We start from the raw sequence: 22,638 nt of genomic DNA, 5'->3' as shown, positions 1-22,638 counted from the left end.
AGTGCAGGGTTGATGAGACTACTACAGTGAGGGCACGAATAATGTATAAGTGGCCTGACAGATACAGTGGGTACGGAAAGTATTCGGACCCCCTTAAAATCATTTAAGTTCATTTTTTTCCACATGAATGTACACAGAGCACCCCATGCTGACAGAAAAAAAAAAAATGAAGTGTTGAAATTTTTGCAGGTTTATTAAAAAAGAAAAACTGAAATATCCACAGCCAAAAGTATTCAAACCCTTTGCTCAGTATTTAGTAGAAGCACCCTTTGGAGCTAATACAGCCATGAGTCTTTTCGGGAATGATGCAACAAATTTTTCACACCTGGATTTGGGGATCCTCTGCCATTCCTCCTCGCAGATCCTCTACAGTTCTGTCAGGTTGGATGGTGAACGTTGGTGGACAGCCATTTTCAGGACTCTCCAGAGACGCTTAGGGACATTGTCTTTTTTGAAGGTGAACCTTCGGCCCAATCCGAGGTTCTGATACTTGGCTGCATTCATCTTTTTGTGGAGTCCAGTCTACCTGTCCCTGCAGCTGACAAACACCCCCACGGCATGATGCTGCCACCACCGTGCTTCACTGTTGGGACTGTATTGAACGGGGGATGAGCAGTGCCTGCTTTTTTCCACATACCGCTTAGAATTAAAGCCAACAATTTCTATCTTGGTCTCATCAGACCACAGAATCTTATTTCTCACCATCTTGGAGGTGTTTTTTTTTTTTTTTTTTTAGGAAACTCCATACGCGTTTTCATGTGTCTTGCTCTGAGGAGAGGCTTCTGTCGGGCCACTCTGCTATAAAGCACCGACTGGTGGAGGGCTGCAGTGACCGTGATCTTTTGAGTTCTTCTCCCCCGATTGCTCAGTTTGGCCAGAGGCCCAGCTCTAGGAAGGGTTCTGATCGTCCCAAACGTCTTCCATTTCAGGATTATGGAGGCCACTGTGCTCTTAGGAACGCAAAGTGTCGCAGACATTTTTTTGTAACGTTGGCCAGATCTGTGCCTCGCCACAATTCTGTCTCTGGGATCTTCAGACAGTTCCCACTTCTTCTTAGCTAACCTTTTTCCCTGTAGGATTTCCTGTACTGTTAAAGTTCTGTCAGGTTCTGAAGACGATGAAAAGTGTGACAATGCACCAACAAGAGAGAAAAGACTAAAACAAGATAATCATATGAGCTTGTTTCGAAACCAAATTACTTATACCACAACAACAGATGACACAGGGAGCGCAATGAAGATTGTGACGTCTGTGTCTGTCGATAATATGGAAGACGTGCCGCCGATGATCACATTTCAGCAGAGCCTTCTATGTGAAAATCCTCATTAACCATCCACACCAGCGACAAACATCATAAATATTAACTACATCGGACCACGTGTGCATCTTGGAATTAACAAAATCACTCAGCACAACACCCATGGCATCAACACCACTGTTGTTGTTATAAATGAAAAGCAAGACGATCCTGAGACGATCCTATCGAGATCAAAGATGAACAGAGGTGCAGACCAAATAAGGAGCAACAATCACAACAGGCGGCCAATAGCAGAAGTCAAAGCACATCAAATTATATACTCGGCATGATCCAAGTTTCACGCAAGATCCTCGTGTCCGACACCGAGTCCTTTTCCTCAGGAACCATCTCCCCTATGGGCCAAATGAAGAGTTTGGGAATCCCAAACGTACATGGAAAGCCATCCCTCTTCATGCCTTTCTGGATTACCTGCACTGAAGATAATCTTGAGAATGTATTTACAGTCAGTGAGAAACTTCAAGAGCAAAGCAAATATCAACAAAATCATCAGGATTACCATAAAGCAGATCAAAGTGAGCTGACAGACAGTGGATCTGACCAAGAAATGGTAGATCAGACTACAAGACAAATTTGGTCTTTCCTGCTTGCACTATGTCAGACTACTGCCATGAAATCTTGCCGTAACTCGGTCAAACAGTGACAACACTACACGACATGTATTCCGATACCGCTGCTCTTACAATCACGGGGCTTTATCTTGTCATATCAAACAGCGTCGGGGAGGCGGACCCAGAAAACGTGTGACCGTTCAACGCGACCGGATACACTCGTTACCATGGCGACGGCAACCACAATGTGCCGCGCCAATCTCTCGCGTCGGGTGAAAAAAAGAACAAAATGATGAAAAACGTGTGGTGGTCATCACCTACGGTGCTCAGGAGAAGACGTTCATTCCGATAAGGCTCGCAAGTAGGCAACAAAACGTTATGTAGCCTAGCAAACTAGTGCTAGCACTAATGGTTGTACGTAAACAAGCCGGCGTTCTGTCGAATCGTGCTCTTAAGCTTCGGTAAGCATTGGTTTGTGCACGTGAATAAATGTTAACAATGGCGTGCAAGTACAACCCCAATTCCAATGAAGTTGGGACGTTGTGTTAAACATAAATAAAAACAGAATACAATGATTTGCCAATCATGTTCAACCTATATTTAATTGAATACACTACAAAGAAATATTTAATGTTCAAACTGATCAACTTGATTGTTTTTAGCAAATAATCATGAACTTAGAATTTTATGGCTGCATCACGTTCCCAAAAAGCTGGGACAGAGTCATGTTGACCACTGTGTTACATCACCTTTTCTTTGAACAACAGTCAATAAACGTTTGGGAACTGAGGACGCTCATTGTTGACGCTTTGGAGGTGGAATTCTTTCCCATTCTTGCTTGATGTACAGCTTCAGCTGTTCAACTGTCCGGGGTCTCCGTTGTCGTATTTTACGCTTCATTATGCGCCACAAGTTTTGGGGAGACAGGTCTGGACTGCAGAGGCAGGCCAGTCTCGTACCCGCACTCTTTTACGACGAAGCCACACTGTTGTAACACGTGCAGAATGTGGTTTGGCATTGTCTTGCTGAAATAAGCAGGGGCGTCCATGAAAAAGACGTCGCTTGGATGGCAGCATATGTTTAACCAAAACCTGTATGTACCTTTCAGCATTAATCGTGCCTTCACAGATGTGTACGTTACCCATGCCATTGGCACTAACACAGCCCCATAGCATCACAGATGCTGGCTTTTGAACTTTGCGTCCATAACAGACCGGATGGTTCTTTGGTCTGGAGGACACGACGTCCACAATTTCCAAAATCAATTTGAAATGTGGACTTGTGGACAGAACACTTTTCATCAATCCATCTTAGATGAGGTCGGGCTCAGAGAAGCCGGCGGCGTTTCTGGGTGTTGTTGATAAATGGCTTTTGCTCTGCATAGTAGAGTTTGAAGTTACACTTCCGGATGTAGCGCCGAACTGTATTTACTGACATTGGTTTTCTGAAGTTGTTCCTGAGCCCATGTAGTGAAATCCTTTACACATTGATGTCGCTTTTTGACGCAGTGCCACCTAAGGGATCGAAGGTCACGGGTATTCAATGTTGGTTTTCGGCCTTCCCGCTTACATGCAGTGACTTCTCCAGATTCTCTGAACCTTTTGATGATATTATGGACCGTAGATGATGAAATCCCAAAAATTCCTTGCAATTGTACGTTGAGGAAAATAGTCGTCCTTTAACTGTTGGACTATTTTCTCACGCACTTGTTCACAAAGAGGTGAACCTCGCCCCATCTGTGCATGTGAATGACTGAGCAATTCAGGGAAGCAATCATGGCACCCACCTGAACATACCTCAAGCACTCCTTGAATGGATAGCCCAAAACGTCATCTCCCGAGCACTCTGTGACAGCGCACGTTTTTTTCCCCTCGTTTTGTTTGTTTTTTGTTTTTTTGCTAACATTCCCCCAGCGATCCATTGTTTGACAAGAACTTGTTTCGCCATGATAACAGTTGTATCCGGTTGCGGTGAAAGGCGACACATTTTCTGGTCACACCTTCCTGAGAGTGTTTGATTCGACAAGATAAAAGTCCAGTGATCGTAAAACACGGAATTATGGAGATACGTCTTGGAGTGTTGCCACTTTCTGACCGAGATACGACTAGATTTTATGGTAGTAGCCTGACAGTGCAGTCGTGAAAGACCACATTTGTCTTGTTCTATGATCCAGAAAAAGAGGAGAAAAACTTTGTTTCTGACAGACATTCAGGGCAAGTCGAAAGGCATAAACTAAATTAAGCTTCATTGAGTTTTGCAAAGCCACACAGACCACACGAGGGAACGGTATGGTCAAAAAGCCGAGCTGCCACGCCAAGAGTTCAAAGAGCGACAGGTTAGCAAATGTGACTCATTTAATAGACTTACCTTCAAATAGAAGTCTACTGAGTGCAAATTATTTTGTGATCAGCAAACGTCTGCACCCTGGTTGCATTTGACGAGGCAATTATTAAATGGACTTTTGTTGATGAGTCAAGCACTCAGCAACCAACTACGTGGTCAGACAGTAACATAGATCCTACTGTCAGTTATTTTAAACAACAAAATACCACACTATGTTTTATTATACATGAAATAGGCCACTTACCTCACTGAATAACAGATCTTTCTCGTACGCTTGTCATTTTTGCACTTATGCTTTGATCAGAATATATTTTGCAATATAATTGTCTAAGTTGAGATTCTTGTGTTCAGCATTCATTCGGCATTTTGGTGGAAAGTAAAATACCTTGAGAGAATGTGTATTATTGAAGAAATATTACTAACCAACAGTCGTGTTTTAGCAAGTGTGCAAGTTTTTTTTTTTTTTTTTTTTTTCCTTCTCCAGATGGATTATTGCTTTTAAACAATCAATTAATTAAGAAGTGGCTGCCTTTACATCAAGCGCTAACACACGTGGAAGGCCAGAGGCAACCAGAATGTAAACCAGTGAAATTCAAACGGGTAATCATAAGAGAAACAAAAAACAAATTATCTTTTAACTGTAAGTGAACAAAATATTTACGACGTCCAACAACATTTCTGCAATTTTGAATGAAACTACTCAATTTTTTTGTCAATATGCATTTTTAGAAAACCTTTTATCACTTCTGGGAAACTTTGGGAAGGAGCCTCTTCCCTTTCTGCGCTGCATCACATTGTTGATTATATGAGTTTGCTTCTTTTTTTTGTTTTCCTCCTGCAAGTGCAAATCAAAATCGTTGCTTGTCTCGTATTTTCATTGCGTAGCTTTTGCGCTGATACTGTTGACAATATGAATTTCCTTTCATCCTTTTTTCCCCCCTGACTGTCTGTTAAAAGTCACGATTTCCCAATAAATCATACAATACGACGGTAGCGTGCGTGACCTTACCGGGTGGTTCGCTCATCTCATACTCAATGCGTTTTACAGCGAACATTTTTTTTGGCTGAGGCCGTTACTGACTTTAAAGGGTTGGAAGTTCATTTGCTATTTGCGACCACACAACTCTCATAATGTGTTCACACGAGCGTCAGTATCATCTGCTCGTGTTTTTATTGATCCGCGGATTTTTTCCGGTTCGCTTTTTTTCCCCAAACGTATTTATTTTTAATCTAAAACTAATGCCGCCTAACCCCCTTTCATACCAGGTAGAAACACATGACCACAAGCTTCCTCGTCGTTTCGATTGCAATAAGCTTTAATCAGTAGTGTAACAGTCATTGGTTAACATCAAGTGGGCAGTACATGTGTGATTGGAGAGTGGAAACAGAGGGAGGTGAGTTTATATACAGTCGCAGCATTGCTTTGTACACCTTTTGAATGCGTTTTAATTTCTTAATAGTAATCAACATGACGTCCATGAAGTCATATTTTATGACTTATATTGCAGATCACATCCCCCTACACTGGAGAGGACCTGTTAAATGACAAAATCATTGACCGTTTCATTTCAAAGCCCCCCAAATAAAGCCCCCCTCAAAAGGTGGACACACATTTCTCCAGAACTGTAGGTCCCCCCCCCCCCCCCCTGGCTTGCTAATTTTAAAACGAAGCAGCAAAGTGTGTTATCATGGTTCTGAAAGTTTTAAAACAAACAAACACTCCTAAAAACATCCATCATTTACTGCTCTGCGCCAGTGACAAATAATGCAAATAATGCACATTAAAACAATGTTTCCCAACCATATTTGCAAGCAAAGCACTAAGTACTCAGCAGATATACAGTTTGAAGTGATGTGTGTTTTTGATATTCTCCCGCATGTAAATTGGTCTAGTCTAGTCCGCTTGCATTAGTTCTATGTCTTTTCACTGTCATGTCTGCCTGGGATGAAGGTGTGGTATCACGAGATTTGCTCAGTGCAAAGATTTATTCTGAGGCTCAAGCAAAGATTCAGCAGTCTTGAGTTCAGTTGATAAATTGAATCTTTAAACCGCAAGGAACAGCGTTAGATAGAACATTTAATTACAAAAAAAAAAAAAAATACCTGCATTCTCTTATTTTTGACCACTCGTCAGCAGACGCAAGAACATCCCCAACGTTGTGACCGATGCATAATCGAATGACATCCCCATGCAAAGCGATGAAAAAAAGTCTTCCAAATGAACTCACGTGGAGTTGACTTTGCATTATCTTTGTCAAGGCAAATTGTTGCCGCACCTCTTGTAAACCCGTAGCTTGCGCAAGTGGTCCAAAATGTTGAGGCTGCTCAATGTAGGAACGTTGAATTGATTTGCAGTTGCCCGTGAATATTTAACAGTTAACATTCATATTGGCGTTTGCTCTTAACCACCCATTGAAGGTGGCGACACACCCTTCAAAACTGTGAAATGTCAATCAACGGAATTATTAGCTATTCGTACTAATTGCCTCATCGTAAACAGATTCGGTGTTGGGTATCGCAATCTGTAAATCTACATCTTCCGGGAAGTGATTTAATAACAAATCTTAAATGATTACAGAAACACAACGTATCTAACAAATACAATACACGTGAACGATCATGTTAATTTGACCGTTGTATTTAGGGTCATATTAAAAGAAGCGACGTCTTTTTAGAGATTACATGAGGCAGTAAAACTGGCATGATTGTAATTTTAAGATGATACAATGTGATAGGTGCATGTATCAGTTGTAATAAATACAGTAAATAAACCAGTTATTGCTAAGAAATCATTCACATTTTGACCTCCACAATCTCAATACAGTGGGAGTACTAACAGGGTCGTCGTCAATGTTGTGTGTTCAGTGCAGGGTTTAATCCCAGTTAAGAACGGCGCGATTATCAGGCCGTCTTGTTGGCGAACTGCGTCTAATCTGGGTGCGCAGAAACCAAGATGGAAATAGCACCCATATCCCCCCCCCCAGTGTGAAGGACGACTTAATGTCGTCGTCTTCTGTGCTTTTAAGTTTTGTTTCGAGTGAACATGCGCTCTCCCCGCAGGGTGAGGTGCTGTAGTTGGTACTGTAACACCTCAGTGTCTGGTGATTCTTTGATCGTGATTTTGTCAAGATTAAGGTAGTCCAAAGATTTGGACTGGGTCCTCTTCCCTTTAAGCCGACACAGAGGTAGTAGTGGTGCATGCACACCCCGCCCATGTTCCCCTGTAATCACGGACCTGAGAAAGGTGTCACTCGAGCTGGGCATGCGCCGCCTTCTCCGACCATTAGCAGCAGGAATGTCGTAAGGCTGATAGTAGCGATTTTTGGTTTTATAGATTCTTGAAGACCGGTGGATGGCCACGTCTAAAGATTTCGAGACTCCGGTCTGGATGGGGCTAGGCACAACCTCTGATAGCAAACTCTTCTCTGGGGAGTTTTCAGACCATTTGTGGGCCAACTTGAGCAGCTCTTCACCAGTTGTGAAGCCCACCAGATAGTTTGAGTCCATGTGGAGAATCTGGTATCCTGCGACAGTACCTCTGATGGGGGAGCATGGCGTGCTGGCGCAACGAGGCCTTTCTGGCTCCGCTTTCAACGTAGCTTTCATCTCAGCTGCAGGTAGAATGGAAACATGGGCCCTCGACACTCCACTGAGATCCACCTCCATCTTTAGAGACGTGCTAGTGGATGGAATAGAGACAAATGTATATAAAATAGACATATTCACGTGAGGAAACTTAAGACTATGGGTAAATTTACACGTAGAAATGATAACACCTGTCAAAAGGTTCCAAGAAAAGATGGGCTTCCAAAATGTTCCATACCCATCGCTAACCTCTGCCCTGTTTTTCCAAGGTCAGTCATGCTTTATAAAACCAAAAAGGCGCCCCGCATTTGTGACTTTATTTAACAGTTCCCAGTTCTGAGTAAATACAATCCAATGTCTATTGTGCCAATTGAAATTAGCCATTACATATTTTGATTTGATGTTCAAACTTGTAGTCTAAAGCAGTGATTAAGTGTGACGTGTGTACCACTGGTGGTCCACGAAAAAAAGATCTGAATTCAATTTCCACAGTAGACCTTACACTCTCGTTGGTGTGTAAGACTGCGTTTTCCGTGCCTGGCTTGCACGCCGTCAAGGTCCACCAATTCTCCCGAAATGACTTCTGACACGCCCGCCGCCGCGTGTACCGGGCGAACGTGTCTGCACCGACAGAAAAGCCGGGACTCGTTGAAGTCGAGTAACTCAGCGAAGTCGACTTCAAAAATAGGACAGTGCAAAATTTTTGCTTCGGCGCGCTGCCTGAACCCTCCCCAAAAAGTTTCACCTGGAAACCTGTTTTGCGTTCCACATGGACATTTATTGCAGATGAACGCAGTGTTGGGCCAGAGATTAACTTCGCTGTCTTTTTGTCTTTACTGTTATTGATCAAATTATATGGAAATGACCCCTATACTGCATACAAACATTGTCTGATTTGTAAGTATTTATGAGCAAATAATGGTGGAAAGTAAGTATTTGGTCAATAACAAAAGACAATCTGTTATATACCCGTTGTTGGCAATGACAGAGATCACAAGGTTTTCACACACCGTTGCTGGTATTTTGGCCTCCATGCAGATCTCCTTCTAGAGCGGTGAGTGATGTATTGGGGCTGTCGCTGGGCAACACAGACTGTTAACGCCCTCCAAAGATCTTCTACGGGGTTGAGATCTGGAAACTTGCTAGGCCACTCCAGGACCTTGAAATGCTTCTTACCAAGCCACTCCTTCGTTGCCCATTGTCGTGCTGAAAGACCCAGCCGCGTTTCATCTTCTTTGCTGACGGAAGGAGGTTTTCACTCAAAATCTCACGATACACGGCCCCATTCATTCTTTCCTTTCCACGGATCAGTCGTCCTGGTCCCTTTGGAGAAAAACAGCCCCGAGGCATGATGTTTCCACCCCCATACTTCACAGTAGGTATGGTGTTCTTTGGATGCAACTCAGCATTCTTTCTCCTCCAAACATGACGAGTGTTTACCAAAAAGATCTATTTTGGTTTCATCTGACCACATGACATTCTCCCAATCCTCTTCTGGATCATCCAAATGATCTCCAGCAAACTTCAGACGGGCCTGGACATGTACTGGCTTAAGCAGGGGGACACATCTGGCACTGCAGGATTTGAGTCCCTGGCACTGTAGTGTGTTACTGATGGTAGCCTTTGTTACTTTGGTCCCAGCTCTCTGCGGGTCATTCACTAGGTCCCCCCGTGTACTCCTGGAATTTTTGCTCACGTTTCTTATCATCATTTTGTCCCCACGAGGTGAGATGTTGCGTGTCGCCCCAGATCAAGGGAACTTATCAGTGGTCTTGTATGGCTTCCATTTTCTAATAATTGCTCTCACAGTTGATTTCTTCACACCAAGCTGCTTACGTATTTCAGAGTCAGTCTTCCCAGCCTGGTGCAGGTCTACAATTTTGTTTCCGGTGTCCTTTGACAGCTCTTTGGTCTCGGCCATAGTGGAGTTTGGAGTGGGACTGTTTGAGGTCGTGGACAGGTGTCTTTTATACTGATAACGAGTTCAAACAGGTGCCATTAATACAGGTAACGAGTGGAGGACAGAGGAGCCTCTTAAAGAAGAAGTTACAGGTCTGTGAGAGCCAGAAATTTTGCTTGTTTGTAGGTGACCAAACCATTATTTTCCACCATAATTTGCTAATAAATTCCTTAAATATCAGACAATGTGATTTTCTGTGATTTTTTTTTCTCATTTTGTCTCTCATAGGTGAGGTATACCTATGATGAAAATCACACGCCTCTCTCATCTTTTTAAGTGGGAGAACTTGCACTACTGGTGTCTGACTAAATACTTTTTTTTGCCCCACTGTATATGGCCTAAATCTAAAGATAAATGAAACAATGCTTGTTTTTTGTACTTGAACAATTCCTCTCTGTTGTAAAGTGAAACAAATGCACACTGTAAAACAGTCAATGTTCTGCCTGTTATTCATATCTCTGTTGTTGTAGGTGTTAAGGGACCAAAAACAAGTTGTAGTATTCACATATGTTTTCAAATGAATTGGCCGGAATCTGTTATCTTAATGTTTTTCTGACAAATATCGTAATCGGCCTCAAAAAAAAAATCCACATTTGTTGTGCTCACGTTTTTTTTAATATAAAAATATGTTCCTTGGCTCAATAAATGTTGGAGAAAACTGCATTAATCTCTACCAATGTCATCCCCAAACTCCTCATCATCGCTAGCCTATGGTGGTTGTTGCGTCTAATAATGTGATTGCTTTGATATGTTGTGATCAGAGGTGGGTACTAGTAACGTGCGATATTTACTCAAGTAACATTTGTGATAAATTGTACTTGTCAGAGTAGTTTGAATGCACCGTACCTTTTACTTTTATTTGAGTATTTATGTGAAGAATTGATACTTTTACTCCGTTACAATGATGGACATGCCGCTCGCTATTTTTATATCGCCATTATTGCGTGTGCAATCTATTTTGAGACTTTATCTTCGACTTATGCATAAAGCGCCCTTGCGCAAATCCAACGTGACCATTGGTGTCATGTGACTCCAATTCGCCAATCAGATGACACAAGGCCGTCACATGGCCGCACACAAGCCCTTTGTGGACCAATCAAAGTGACTGATTTGTGTGGGGGGGGGGGGGGGGGGGGGGGAGAGCCGTTTATAAACTACTACTAAAAAAAACAACAGCTTTAACATGCAGCCTAATTTAGTCTCTGCCCAAATGTGGTTATTTCAGCCCATCTCTAACTTAAGAAAACACCGTGTGGTAGGTTTTTGCTGTTGTTATGGCGAAATGTAGCCCTGTGTTATGGTCCTAAGTGACTGTAAAACCTGCTTCTTCGGGGATACGTGCCATGCGGTCAGCTCTCTCTCCACACGCAAAAAAAAAAAGTCTGCTCGGCAAACAGCTTCTTCATTCAGTCATTGAAGTGAATAAACTCAAATCCTATTTCTGTAAGGCCCGATATGCATGCGTCGTCGGTTTTTGCGCAGGTAACAACTGAAACGGTGGCAGCCGTGTGTGGACTCGCATATATTGTTTGTATGTTATGATATTTGTGCTGTTCTTGTTTTTTTGTTTGTTTTGTTTGTTTTTATACTCACGAGTTACTCTTTACTTGAGTAGTGGTTTTCACTGAGTAGTTTTCTCACTGTTACTTGAGTAAATATTTGGAGGACTACTTTTGACTCGAGTAATATTATTCTAAAGTAAGAGTACTCTTACTTCAGTACAGTATTTGCTGACTGTACCCACGTCTTGTTGTGATGTATTAACCAGCCGGTCGGCAGTTTTTTTTTTTTTTTTCCCCCGCCACAGTTTTGTCACAACGTCAGGCTAATCCGAGGGAGATGCAATCTATAAATTGGATAAACTGAAATTATGTTCCGATGTGGTCAAGCAGTAAACGGAGAGGCGGCACGGAGCCGTCGCGCTATTAGCATCGTTGCATTAGCACGGTTACGTTGCTAAAAAGCAGCGTAAGGTTGATTCGTAAAGCAAACACAGTACCGATAAATCCGAAATGCAAGGCTACGTCGCGTTGTAACTGCCGACAAATATCAGGCCCGATTACCGGTGAACGAGAAATCAGTAACCGTATATCAAAAAGAGACAACAGAACGCGGCGAATCGCCGATAATCGCTACGCACTGATGGTTTACTAAACGGTATTATAGCGCTAGCGGAACGTTTGCTAGTAATACGCTCCGTTCCTGTTAACCACCGTCGCTTACGCGGGTACAGGAATCGTGCGAAAGTGACGCGTAACCGACTGAAACGGGAGCACCGACCTGTTCGGCGGCGGCAAGCAGGACGCAGCCTCGCCCTCCGTGGCCTTCGCTCGCTCCCGCAGGCGCCGCAGCAGGAGGAGCGGCGAGCACTTCCTGTTTGCAAGGCGGCGCAACAAAAGCGACGCCGCTCGTGCTCGTGCTCGTGCTGGGCGTCGAGTTTGGCAGGTAGTAGTCGTATTATCTATCAACGTCTTAATACCACAAATAATAATAATAATTCATACACACACACACACACACATACCTCTAAACTGTCGGTAAGTGTGAACGTGAGTGTGATTCGTCGTTTGTTGATATGTGGCCTGCGATTGGCTGTTGAGGGTGTACCCCACCTCTCGCCCAGAGTCGGAAGGCTTAGGCGCAGATCGTGAGGCAGATGCGCTAACCAGTCGGTCGCTGTGCCGCAAAAAATATATAGAATGATGTTCAAATTCAGTCGAACGATCGAGTAAAAGAAGAGGAGCAAGGCGAACGCCCGTGTTCCCCACAATGTGCCGAGCGATGTATTCAAAGCCCCTCAGAATTAACAGCGCTAAGCAGAACAGAACACTTCTTGCTCTCCCACACACCCCAAGGGCAACACACAACCATCAACACACGTGACAGTTTGCTAGTTCCTGAATTGCATAGCCTGCTAATACTCAAAGTATCTGGTTCATAACTTTATACCGTAAAACACGAGTGACTGGAATTGTAGATCCCAAACCGAGCCATTCCTACATGTAACGGGGCTCAGTTCGGCCTCACTTCTGCTCGTCTGTTACCGGTCTCTCTCTCGCTTTTCTCTTTCTAATTCCAGTACCAATGCAGTGTTTCCAAGATGGCGCCTACCAGTGTGGTCGCCTCGGTAACGCGCTCTCTAGTATTGTTTTTGTTTTTGTGTTTTTTGTCCGTCTTTGGAGACCTTACACGCCTCACTTACACAAGGGGAGACCTGCGAACCATCAAGGAGGCTACTCCGGACTTTCTGTCACCGACTTTCGAAAATCCGCTCAGTTTTTTCCCCCGAGTTACTCACCGGAGCGGCGTCCGCGGTTTTCGGCGCACGGAGGCGGAAGCGGCGCCACAGAGGGAAACGAGCCGGCATTCAGGTGAAACTCCGCAAGAGAGGACACAGATCGGCGTTCCCCTCGATCCACCTCGCGAATGTACGCTCCCTACACAACAAAATGGACGAGCTTCATCTTCTGTTAAAGACCGGTAAAGACTTCGGACGTTCCGCGGCCATGCGCTTCACCGAGACCCGGCTTTGCGACGCCGTACCCGATGGCGCCGTCGCGCTTCCCGGCTTCAACATTCATCGAGCGGACCGCGACACGGAATCATCGGGGAAAACGAAGGACGGCGGGATATGCCTCCATATCAACGGAAAATGGTGTACGGTCGTCACGGTGCTCAGCACACACTGCAGCCCGCATTTGGAGTCGCTGTTTTTGAACCGTAAACCATTCTACTCGCCACGTGAGTTTGCATCGTTCATACCGGTTGGAGTCTATATTACGCCTCAAGCTAACACGAACGCCGCATTGCTAACGCTCGCCGAACAAGTCAACGAAATTGAAAAAAAAAAAACACCCGGACTCACCCCTCATTATTCTCGGGGACTTTAACAAAGCTAAACTCAACCACAAACTCCCTAAATACAAGCAGCACATCGACTGTCCTACCAGGGAAAATAATACCAGACCACTGCTACACTACGGTAAAAAACGCATACCGTGCTATACCTCGTGCAGCCCTGGGCTCGTCCGATCACTGCTTAATTCACTTAATACCGACGTACAGGCGAGAACTTAAATGTGCGAAGCCTACAGTGAAAACAGTCAAAAAGTGGACCAATGAAGCCAAGATGGAACTTCAAAGCTGTTTAGACTGCACAGACTGGAGTGTCTTTGAAGATTCAGCCGGCAGCCTGGATGAATATACGGGCACTGTCGCAGCCTATATCAGTTTCTGTGAAGAGGTTTGTGTACCAACAAAATCATTTCGGACATTCAACCACAACAAGCCGTGGTTCACTGGCAAACTTAAGCAGCTTCGCCAAGCTAAGGAAGATGCATATCGGAGCGGGGACAGGGCCCTGTATAATCGAGCTAGAAACCAGCTGACTAAAGAAATTAACATTGCAAAGAGGATCTATGCAGCAAAGTTGGAAAAACAGTTTCGCGCAAACGACTCTAAATCAGTCTGGCATGCATTCCAATCGCTGACGACTTACAAGCGACGATCCCCCCAAGCTGAGAACAATAGCACACTAGCCGACGACTTGAATACCTTCTACTGCAGATTTGAAAAGGACACTTTCACACCCCCACACCCACCCGGCCGCACCCGCGACCACAACCACACCTCTGACTTCTGCGTTAACCATCCATGAACAGGATGTGAGACGCATATTCAAACAACAGAAGATTACCAAAGCGGCAGGCCCGGACCATGTGTCCCCATCCTGCCTCAAAGTCTGCGCGGACCAGCTCGCTCCAGTCTTCACTCAGATCTTCAACAGATCTTTGGAAATGTGCGAAGTTCCATCCTCTTTCAAACGCTCCACCATCATTCCAGTCCCCAAGAAACCTGCAATCTCGGGTCTAAATGACTACAGGCCTGTCGCCTTGACATCTGTGGTTATGAAATCCTTTGAACGTCTCGTGCTGGACCACCTCAAGAGCGTCACAGGTCCCCTGCTGGACCCCCTGCAGTTTGCCTACCGAGCGAACAGGTCTGCGGATGATGCAGTCAACATGGGACTGCACTTCATCCTAGAACACCTCGACAGTGCAGGGACCTACGCGAGGATCCTGTTCGTGGACTTCAGCTCAGCGTTCAACACCATCATCCCTGAACTCCTTTCAACCAAGCTTCTCCAGCTCAGCGTCTCACCTGCCATCTGCCAGTGGATTTACAGCTTTCTGACGGGCAGGACACAGCAGGTCAGGCTGGGGGAGGCCACGCCCCAAGGTTGTGTCCTCTCTCCGCTGCTCTTCTCTCTCTACACGAACGACTGCACCTCAGCGAACCCGACTGTCAAGCTCCTGAAGTTTGCAGATGACACCACTGTCATCGGCCTCATCGAGGACGGTGACGAGTCTGCATATCGACTGGAAGCGGAGCGGCCGGAGCTGCGGCCGGAGCTGCGACGCTCAAGACGGTAGAGATGATCGTGGACTTCAGGAGGCATCCTTCGCCAGAGCTGCCCCTCACGTTGTCCAGCTGCCTTGTGTCAACCGTCGAGACCTTCGAGTTCCTGGGAATTACAATCTCTCAGGACCTGAAGTGGGCGACCGACATCAACTCCGTCCTCAAAAAGGCCCAGCAGAGGATGTACCTCCTGCGGCTTCTGAGAAAGCACGGCCTGCCACCGGAGCCGCTGAGACAGTTCTATACAGCGGTCATCGAATCGGTCCTGTGTTCTTCCATCGGAGTCTGGTTTGGTGCCGCTACAAAAAAGGACAAACTCCGACTGCGACGGACAATCAAAACTGCTGAAAGGATTGTCGGTACCCCCCTACCCACCATTGAGGACTTGCACGCTGCCAGAACTAAGACAAGGGCGTGCAAAATCCTCTCGGACCGTCCGCACCCCGGTCACCGGCTCTTCCGGCTCCTTCCCTCAGGTAGGCGCTATCGATCAACGCAAACTAGAACAAGTAGACATTCCGGCAGCTTCTTCCCTCTTGCGATCAACTTCTTAAACACCTAACCTATAATTCCATTACAATAAGCCGGCAATTGTTTGACTTGAGTTCGTTGTCACATTTCTGTGGGGCCAATTATGTATGACTCGTGCGTGCACTCACTGTAGTTGTCTCGCCGTGCTGCACTATTTGCATATACTGGCCACTCGTGCCAGAGTAGCATCTGCTCCATTTGCACACCGATTGAGGAGTATCTGTCACATTTGCACAACCGACATTGTCCCAGATGATCGCACTACTCGTCACTTTAAACCGCATCCACTCCTTGAAGTCTCGGCGCCCTTTGCACAATGCTCATTGCACCGGACTATCGCAATATTAGTCATTCGAACTGCTCTAAGTGCTAGAGGACTCTGCATCTTTTTGCACAATTGTTTTTTGTCAGTGTCTTTATGTCTCCAAAGTGTTCTGTAAATTGACTGTCTGTCGTACTAGAGCGGCTCCAATTACCGGAGACAAATTCCTTGTGTGTTTTGGACATACTTGGCAAATAAAGATGATTCTGATTCTCCTACAATTGTCTCTTCTCCTTAGTCCATACAATTACATCAACCTACTTCTCACAGTCCATATTTGTCTTAGTGCACGTAATGTCACTGTAATTCTTCAACTCCTTACATCAATATTGGTCGGGTGTCTCTGGCACACGGTCAGGATTATCTTTCCCTGATGACTCCTGCAGACTCTGCCTTGTCACCTTCACCACCCTCCTTGACTGTGACGTCTCCGCCGTCTGTCTCTTTATCCTCTTGGACCATGCTTGCATCCTCCAGATCAGGTGTTCCGTCTTGCAACACCAGAGCTGGCACAAGCGGCTCGGCCTCTGGGTTCAAATCTACAGTTCCTTGACTTTCTTCTTCGACACGTTAGCCTAACTTCATCACTACCTTCGCTGCCTGAATCTTCCAGTTGTCCCTTTTGGTGTTGTTTTTTCGTTGCCCTCGTCCATGTTCTTCTTTCACAGGGGTTGAATCTGCTTTCTCCAAGACCAGGCTGTCACATGGGAGTAAGCGGTTTCTGTGCAACACATGACTTTTACCTCCTCTCTCAGGTGCTACTTCATACACTGGACTGTCACTGCACCTTCTTTTCACTACCACATGCACTTTACTCTCCCAGTAGGACTGCAGTTTACCTGGTCTGCCTCTCTCTGACAGGTTCCGCACAAGCACTCGTACACCAGGTTTCAAATTAGCTCCATGTACTCTTTTGTCATACCCTCTCTTGACTCGAAGAGCCTCTCGAGCTGCTGTTTTGGATGTGATCTCATAGGCTTGTTGCATGTTTTTCCAGTTCTGTAAATATTCAGTGTACAGTCTCTTTAGTCTCATTTGTCTTCAGGTTACGTCCCCTCATTGCCAAGATGTCCAATTTCTCTGTGAAGCTCATGGAACACTTTTTGATGGTGCTCCTTTGGGAGAACTAACTGCCGCTTCTCTCCTGCTTTCCTGCAGAGAAGTCAGTCATCATTAACATATAACTTTGTCCGTTGTTTCATCAAGACTCCGACGTCAGGCGGTTCCGCTTTGAGAGTTCTCCTGGACGCGTACTGGTTTCCCTCCTTGAAGTGTAGAACTCGGCCGAAGACAGAGTCTCTTTCCTGACTGACTCGTATTTCTTCTGGTTGGCTAGAGATGGTGCACTCGCATCTCTTACTAAAGCTAATGTCTCTATGGGAACAGCTGCTACACAGTCTGGTGGAGCGTCTCTGCAAACTCACACCCAGCACTTAGTGACCCACCTCCTCTGTACACCGTCTCATAAACTCATTGATGTCTTAGGGTATAGGGCATAGGCCGCCTGCATCTGCATTACTCTTCCCAGGTCTGTACTGAATGGAAAAGTCAAACTCTGACAGTTCACCCACCCAGCTATGACTTGTAGCATTTAGTTTTGCTTTTGAGAGGATGTAAATCAAGGGATTATTATCTGCATAGATGACAAAGTATGGTGGATGATACATCGTTCACCTATTGCCCATCATAGTGGCAAAAACTCGAATTTGCCTGATTGCATGTGGTAGTTTTTTTCAGGTGGCATTAGCTGATAGAGAGGTTTGGGATGTAGGTTCGGTAATATGACAGGAATCCCATCACTCTTCTCAGCTCTCCAACAGTTGCAGATGCTTTCTCCTTTAAGGCTTGGTGTAGCCTTCTCCAGTCACTAACCGTCCCAGGAAAGTCACCTTCCTCTTCAACACCTCACATTTGTTGGGGCTGAGTTTCATCCTGTGCTACTGGTATCTCTTTAACATGGTTCTCAGGTGCTCACTGTGATCCTCAAAGCTTGAGCTATGGACAATATTATCGTCCAAATACGACTAACACATGACATCTCTCAAACCACGCAAACAGTCTTCCATGTTCCTCTAGAACTCTGCCGGAGCTATACCCAACCCGAACGGGACATTAGTCAGCGGCTGACTTTCCTCATGCAGGAACCCCTGACCCTGGCCCTGCTCCCTCTCCATTGATTTGTTCTGCGCTAGCCGCGTGAGCAGTTTTTATTGTCTGTAGGTGACCGAGATTGGAGCGTTGATTGAGGGTTACACTGTGTTTGTTGATGTTGGCGATGGGAACATAACCTGACCTTCTACTGGGGCAGTTATGAGATCCTCTTCATCACTACACCCTCTGGCAATGTTGGTCTTGCACTAGGGACTAGAAGCAGGTTCTGCCCATGATACTGGGTCCCAGTCTTAGCGTGAAAATCCACTGTGGTGACCTGTCCAGCAGCTCGAGTGAGTCTTCTTTTCCCTGTGTGTACAATTCATCCATCTTCATCATTAACAGGGGCGTAGATTAGCTGAAGCAATGTTTGTGATATCTTGATTGTTACCTGGAAGGCTTTACACTCTTTCCTGTTATTTCTTCTATCACTTTATAGGCACGAGGAGTGGCTTCGTCATGGCGGAGAGCTTCCCTAGTCTGAATTCAACCTTCACCCAGCCTATGGAGGGGATTGCCATCTGATTGGCTGCCACTCCCACCAGACTGTCCGGGCCCAATCGTTAACTATGAGGTCTCACTGTGCTGTGCAGCAAGTGCACCTTTCTACATTCCTCATAGATGATGGTCACCCGAGTGCCATAATGCCACAACTGGGACTGTACCCAGTGTGCAATGGACACTGTCTCTCTTGGCAATGAAATTGATGAGTCTCCTGTATAAAAAAAAAAAAAAACGCTTATCCTGTTCAGGGTCGTGGGGCGCTGGAGCCTGTCCGAGCTGACTTCAACCAAAAGGCGGACTGCAACCTGAACTTGCTGCTAGTCAGTCGCAGGGCACATATAGACACGGAAAACCATTTGCACTCGCTCAGGAAACTGTTTATTTAAACTAAAATCATGAGGCATGACAAAAGCAAGATATGAACTACATTATTTCATTTGGAGTCCTGCTTCGTTGACAATCCAGCTGGTATGCGCCCATTTTGAAATGTCACTGTTGAGGAGCTAAAAGACTACGGCAATGGAAAATAAGTGGTTCCTTGATTATAGTTCCTCTGTGGAACCCCCGGTGCTAGATTCTTGGTCCTCAATGCTTATTTAAGACCACTCAGATGCTACTCATTTAAAGGTGTAAGTATGTCACTGTCGAAGCATCGAATGTTCCAATTAAGAGAAATTAGACCCACCCCTGTTTCCCCTGCTTCTTAGGCCATTCTGCTTTGTGAAGGGTCATAATCTTTCTCCATCGGAGCTCCATTTCAAAACTGGTCCTTTAAAATCGTAGAACCTGCGCATGATGAAAAGCTAGGTCATGAAAATGCAAAGAAACGTAAGCTATGTGTATAAATAAATGAGTCCAAACGTTTACATATGGCGCAATTTTTTTTCTTTAATTCTCCAAAAGCATTGCTCAAGACACATTGATGTCTTTACAAAAGAAACCAAGAGCCGTATATTTATTTCTGTTTTAAAATCAACTGTAGATATTTGTCTTTGAAAGATGTAATCAGTAAAACTGAACAATCGTACTGGATAATTCAAATCAGAACGCTGATGTCCTCCTTTAGAATGTGATACTCCCGTATTGAATGATTGATGCACTGACTTTTAAGGTTGAAGAAAACTTGTCAAAGATGAGCTAACGGTGTTTCTTACCAGCCAGAATGCATTGATTACATCTGTATTTTGGTTGCATGTTTTCTGGAGTGTACTTCATGGACTTCCTCCGCATTCTTTCATCAACTGTCATGTTATGATAAACATGGAATCATCCAAATCAGTCCAGTCCATGTTTGAGTTATAGAATGCATTTGGAACAATGGACACTGACAATTGACCGGGCTGATCCAATGGCTTTATGACATGAAACCTCCTTAACAGTTCCAGGACAGGATATAGCATGCATTTTGAACATCGTTACCCAACTGACATATTTGAGCTTCTTCACGTCAAACTATGAGACATCGAAGGCAGCTAGCACGTTATTCTTGATTTGAAAATTAAGAGGGTGAATATATGGCCCTGTTTGCAATTGCAGTTCCCGTAAGCATCCCCAACAGAAAGGCACCATTGATATTTTTACACGCTACTATAGACATTGATATTTTTACACACTGCTACATACTTGTGTATGGCACTTCATCTACATCAACAATTTTGTACATTTTTTTAATTTATAAAACTCTATCTTCACTAAATCATTAAAATAAAAGTCTTGCTTTTCATTTATCATTAAAAGTCTTTTTGCCGCAAATAATTTATTAGAAAATAAACGTTAAATAGTGACTGAATTTTTTGGGTTGTTTTGTTTATTTTTTCAAATCGAAACAAGCAACTTCCCCCCCCCCCCCCCCCCCCCCCCCCCCCCCCCTTCTTTACACAGTTCTTGGGTCTTGTTTGGTGGTGGCACTGGATGACATGAGTTGCAGGTCACCATGTATTGATGCCGCAGTAGTCCTACTGCTATCCTTAGCCCTTAACAGCAGGGCTTTAGCGTTCTCTATAGAAATAAATGGTGTGTGATCCCCTTTTGGATTCTCTGGTTCACTGGCCCGCATGCTGTCAGTACTGAACTCTTTATTATGCAGCACATGACCATTAATAGCTGTTGCTTCTTTGATGCTGTAGTTATTGATAATGTTGTTTGCATTCACTAGTTTCTCTGTGGATGCTGAGATCATATGGCTAGCTGCAGTAGTGACTGTGTCTTGGTAGTTATCATTCTCCATGGCACAGAGCGGGCTAGGTGGTAAGCTATGTGCTTCTTGGCCATGGTTGTAATGTGCAGAGGTCCTCTTAAGTTCATCTTGGTTTAAGGACTTGGGTGGGCGATTTGCTTTCGACAACAGCAGGGGGCGCTTCTCCTCAGCTGAGGGACTTAAAGCCACAGAGGGGACAGAGATGGCCTGGCTGGAAAGAGCGGCTGATGTCTCTGAACGAGGAGAGCTTGGAGTTGCAGGAGGGCTGCAGGAAATTGTATACGGATGAGGCAGGGTTTTCTCAGCTGAAAGACGCCTATAACACACACGCACAAAAGTACAAGAACAGATGCACATGTAAAACATACTGTACTAAACGCACGAAGATGAGAAGTACTTGAACCGATGTTCATATTACATAGGAGAGGTTGATTAGAGGTCGTGGATACAAGGGCCCAAGCCCTACGACGGATAGTGAATTTCCACAAATATTTGATCCCCCCCCCCATAAAAGTGATTATAATTACCGATATTACTTCAAAGCGGGCTTGAATGGTGCCCTGTGTGAGACACCCCTTTGGTGCCCCCCAGTCCCAACAAAACAAACACAGACATTCCCAAAAAATAAAACTGCCTGAAATGCACCAATGACAAATACTGGAGTGGACCTTATACTTTATTAAAATATATTGAATTATATATAATAATAGAATATAGCAACAGCAAACAATGGAGGTCAGGCAACAAAAAAGAAAACTGAATAGTAACGTAAATTACTGTTAACTAGTTTAAAAAAAAAAAAAAAAAAAAAAAAAAAGTCCTACACTTGAGAGGCAACGAGATGGATCTCACTTATCCCGTATATACACATAAGTGTCAATGGCTTCAATGTGTATCCCATATAATGATTGCTACCCAGTGTTGCTTGGATTTTGAACAGTTTTAATTTGCATGCACACATTCCAGAAAAAGCGGCACGGTGTACGAATGGCTAGCACGTGTGCCTCACAGTTCTGAGGACCCGGGTTTGCATGTTCTCCCCGTGCCTGCGTGGGTTTTCTCCGGGTACTCCGGTGTCTTCCTGCATCCCAAAAACATGCGTGGTAGGTGAATTGAAAACTCTAAATTGCCCGTAGGTGTGAATGTGAGTGCAAGTGTTTGTTTGTTTCTATGTGCCCTGCGATTGGCTGGCAAGCAGTTCAGGGTGTACCCCACCTCTCGCCAGAAGATAGCTAGGGTAGAGGCTCCAGCACGCCCACGACCCGCGTGAGGATAAGCAGTATGGAAAATGCATTGAAATGAAATCATGGAACCCATGCACTCCGTCACTCAACAAGTCTCCCTCATTTCTTCGAAAATACAATCCGATCTTCCCGTAAGTACTCCTTCCGAGCCCGCAGCCACCCCGCCTCCCATACAAAGAACCTCAAGTCCCTCCGCCCGAGCCCGACTCCTCGGTGCATGTAGCCAATTCCTTATGAATTGCTCCCTAGTTTTCAATCTTCAACCGTACAGTTACTGCGATTGTCTGGCAACCAGTTGAGGGCGTACCCCGCCTCCTGCCCGATGACAGCTGGGATAGGCTCCAGCACGCCCGCGACCCGCGTGAGGAGAAGCGGCTCAGAAAATGGATGGATGGAACTGTACAGTTATCCCACCGAACAATCCAAAGTCGCATTTGTCACTAACCTTAACTTTATTCATGAAGCATTAGCACAACAGCTCCAAGTCCCTCTCCAACCACTCACGTCTCCCAAGAAG

At 45.0% G+C, this 22,638-nt stretch overlaps 2 protein-coding genes across 15 annotated transcripts in view; one reads left to right on the top strand and one right to left on the bottom strand.

The window, feature by feature from the left end:
* Window positions 1–20,469, top strand: part of pam (peptidylglycine alpha-amidating monooxygenase) — a 68,298-nt gene extending 47,829 nt beyond the window's left edge. Inside the window, exon 27 of the transcript XR_009769948.1 lies at window positions 18,616–20,469. The gene's annotated coding sequence lies outside the window, so the exon portion shown is untranslated. The remainder of the gene's footprint in view (window positions 1–18,615) is intronic.
* LOC133414019 (macrophage immunometabolism regulator-like) overlaps window positions 5,504–22,638 on the bottom strand; it is a 55,835-nt gene continuing 38,700 nt past the window's right edge. For 9 of the 14 annotated variants that reach the window (XM_061699060.1, XM_061699057.1, XM_061699059.1 and 6 more), the window contains one exon: window positions 5,504–7,888. In XM_061699060.1, the coding sequence (XP_061555044.1) occupies window positions 7,231–7,888 (658 nt within the window). In that variant the 3' untranslated portion in view covers window positions 5,504–7,230. Of the gene's footprint in view, window positions 7,889–7,985; window positions 10,832–12,034; window positions 12,245–19,035; window positions 21,194–22,638 lie in introns of those variants that run through there. The other 5 variants (XM_061699064.1, XM_061699071.1, XM_061699070.1 and 2 more) reach the window with 4 other exon arrangements.

This window comes from Phycodurus eques, chromosome 15 (genome assembly GCF_024500275.1).
Source record: "Phycodurus eques isolate BA_2022a chromosome 15, UOR_Pequ_1.1, whole genome shotgun sequence".
NCBI classification, from domain to species: domain Eukaryota; kingdom Metazoa; phylum Chordata; class Actinopteri; order Syngnathiformes; family Syngnathidae; genus Phycodurus; species Phycodurus eques.
This window is presented reverse-complemented; position numbering and strand designations above follow the sequence as displayed.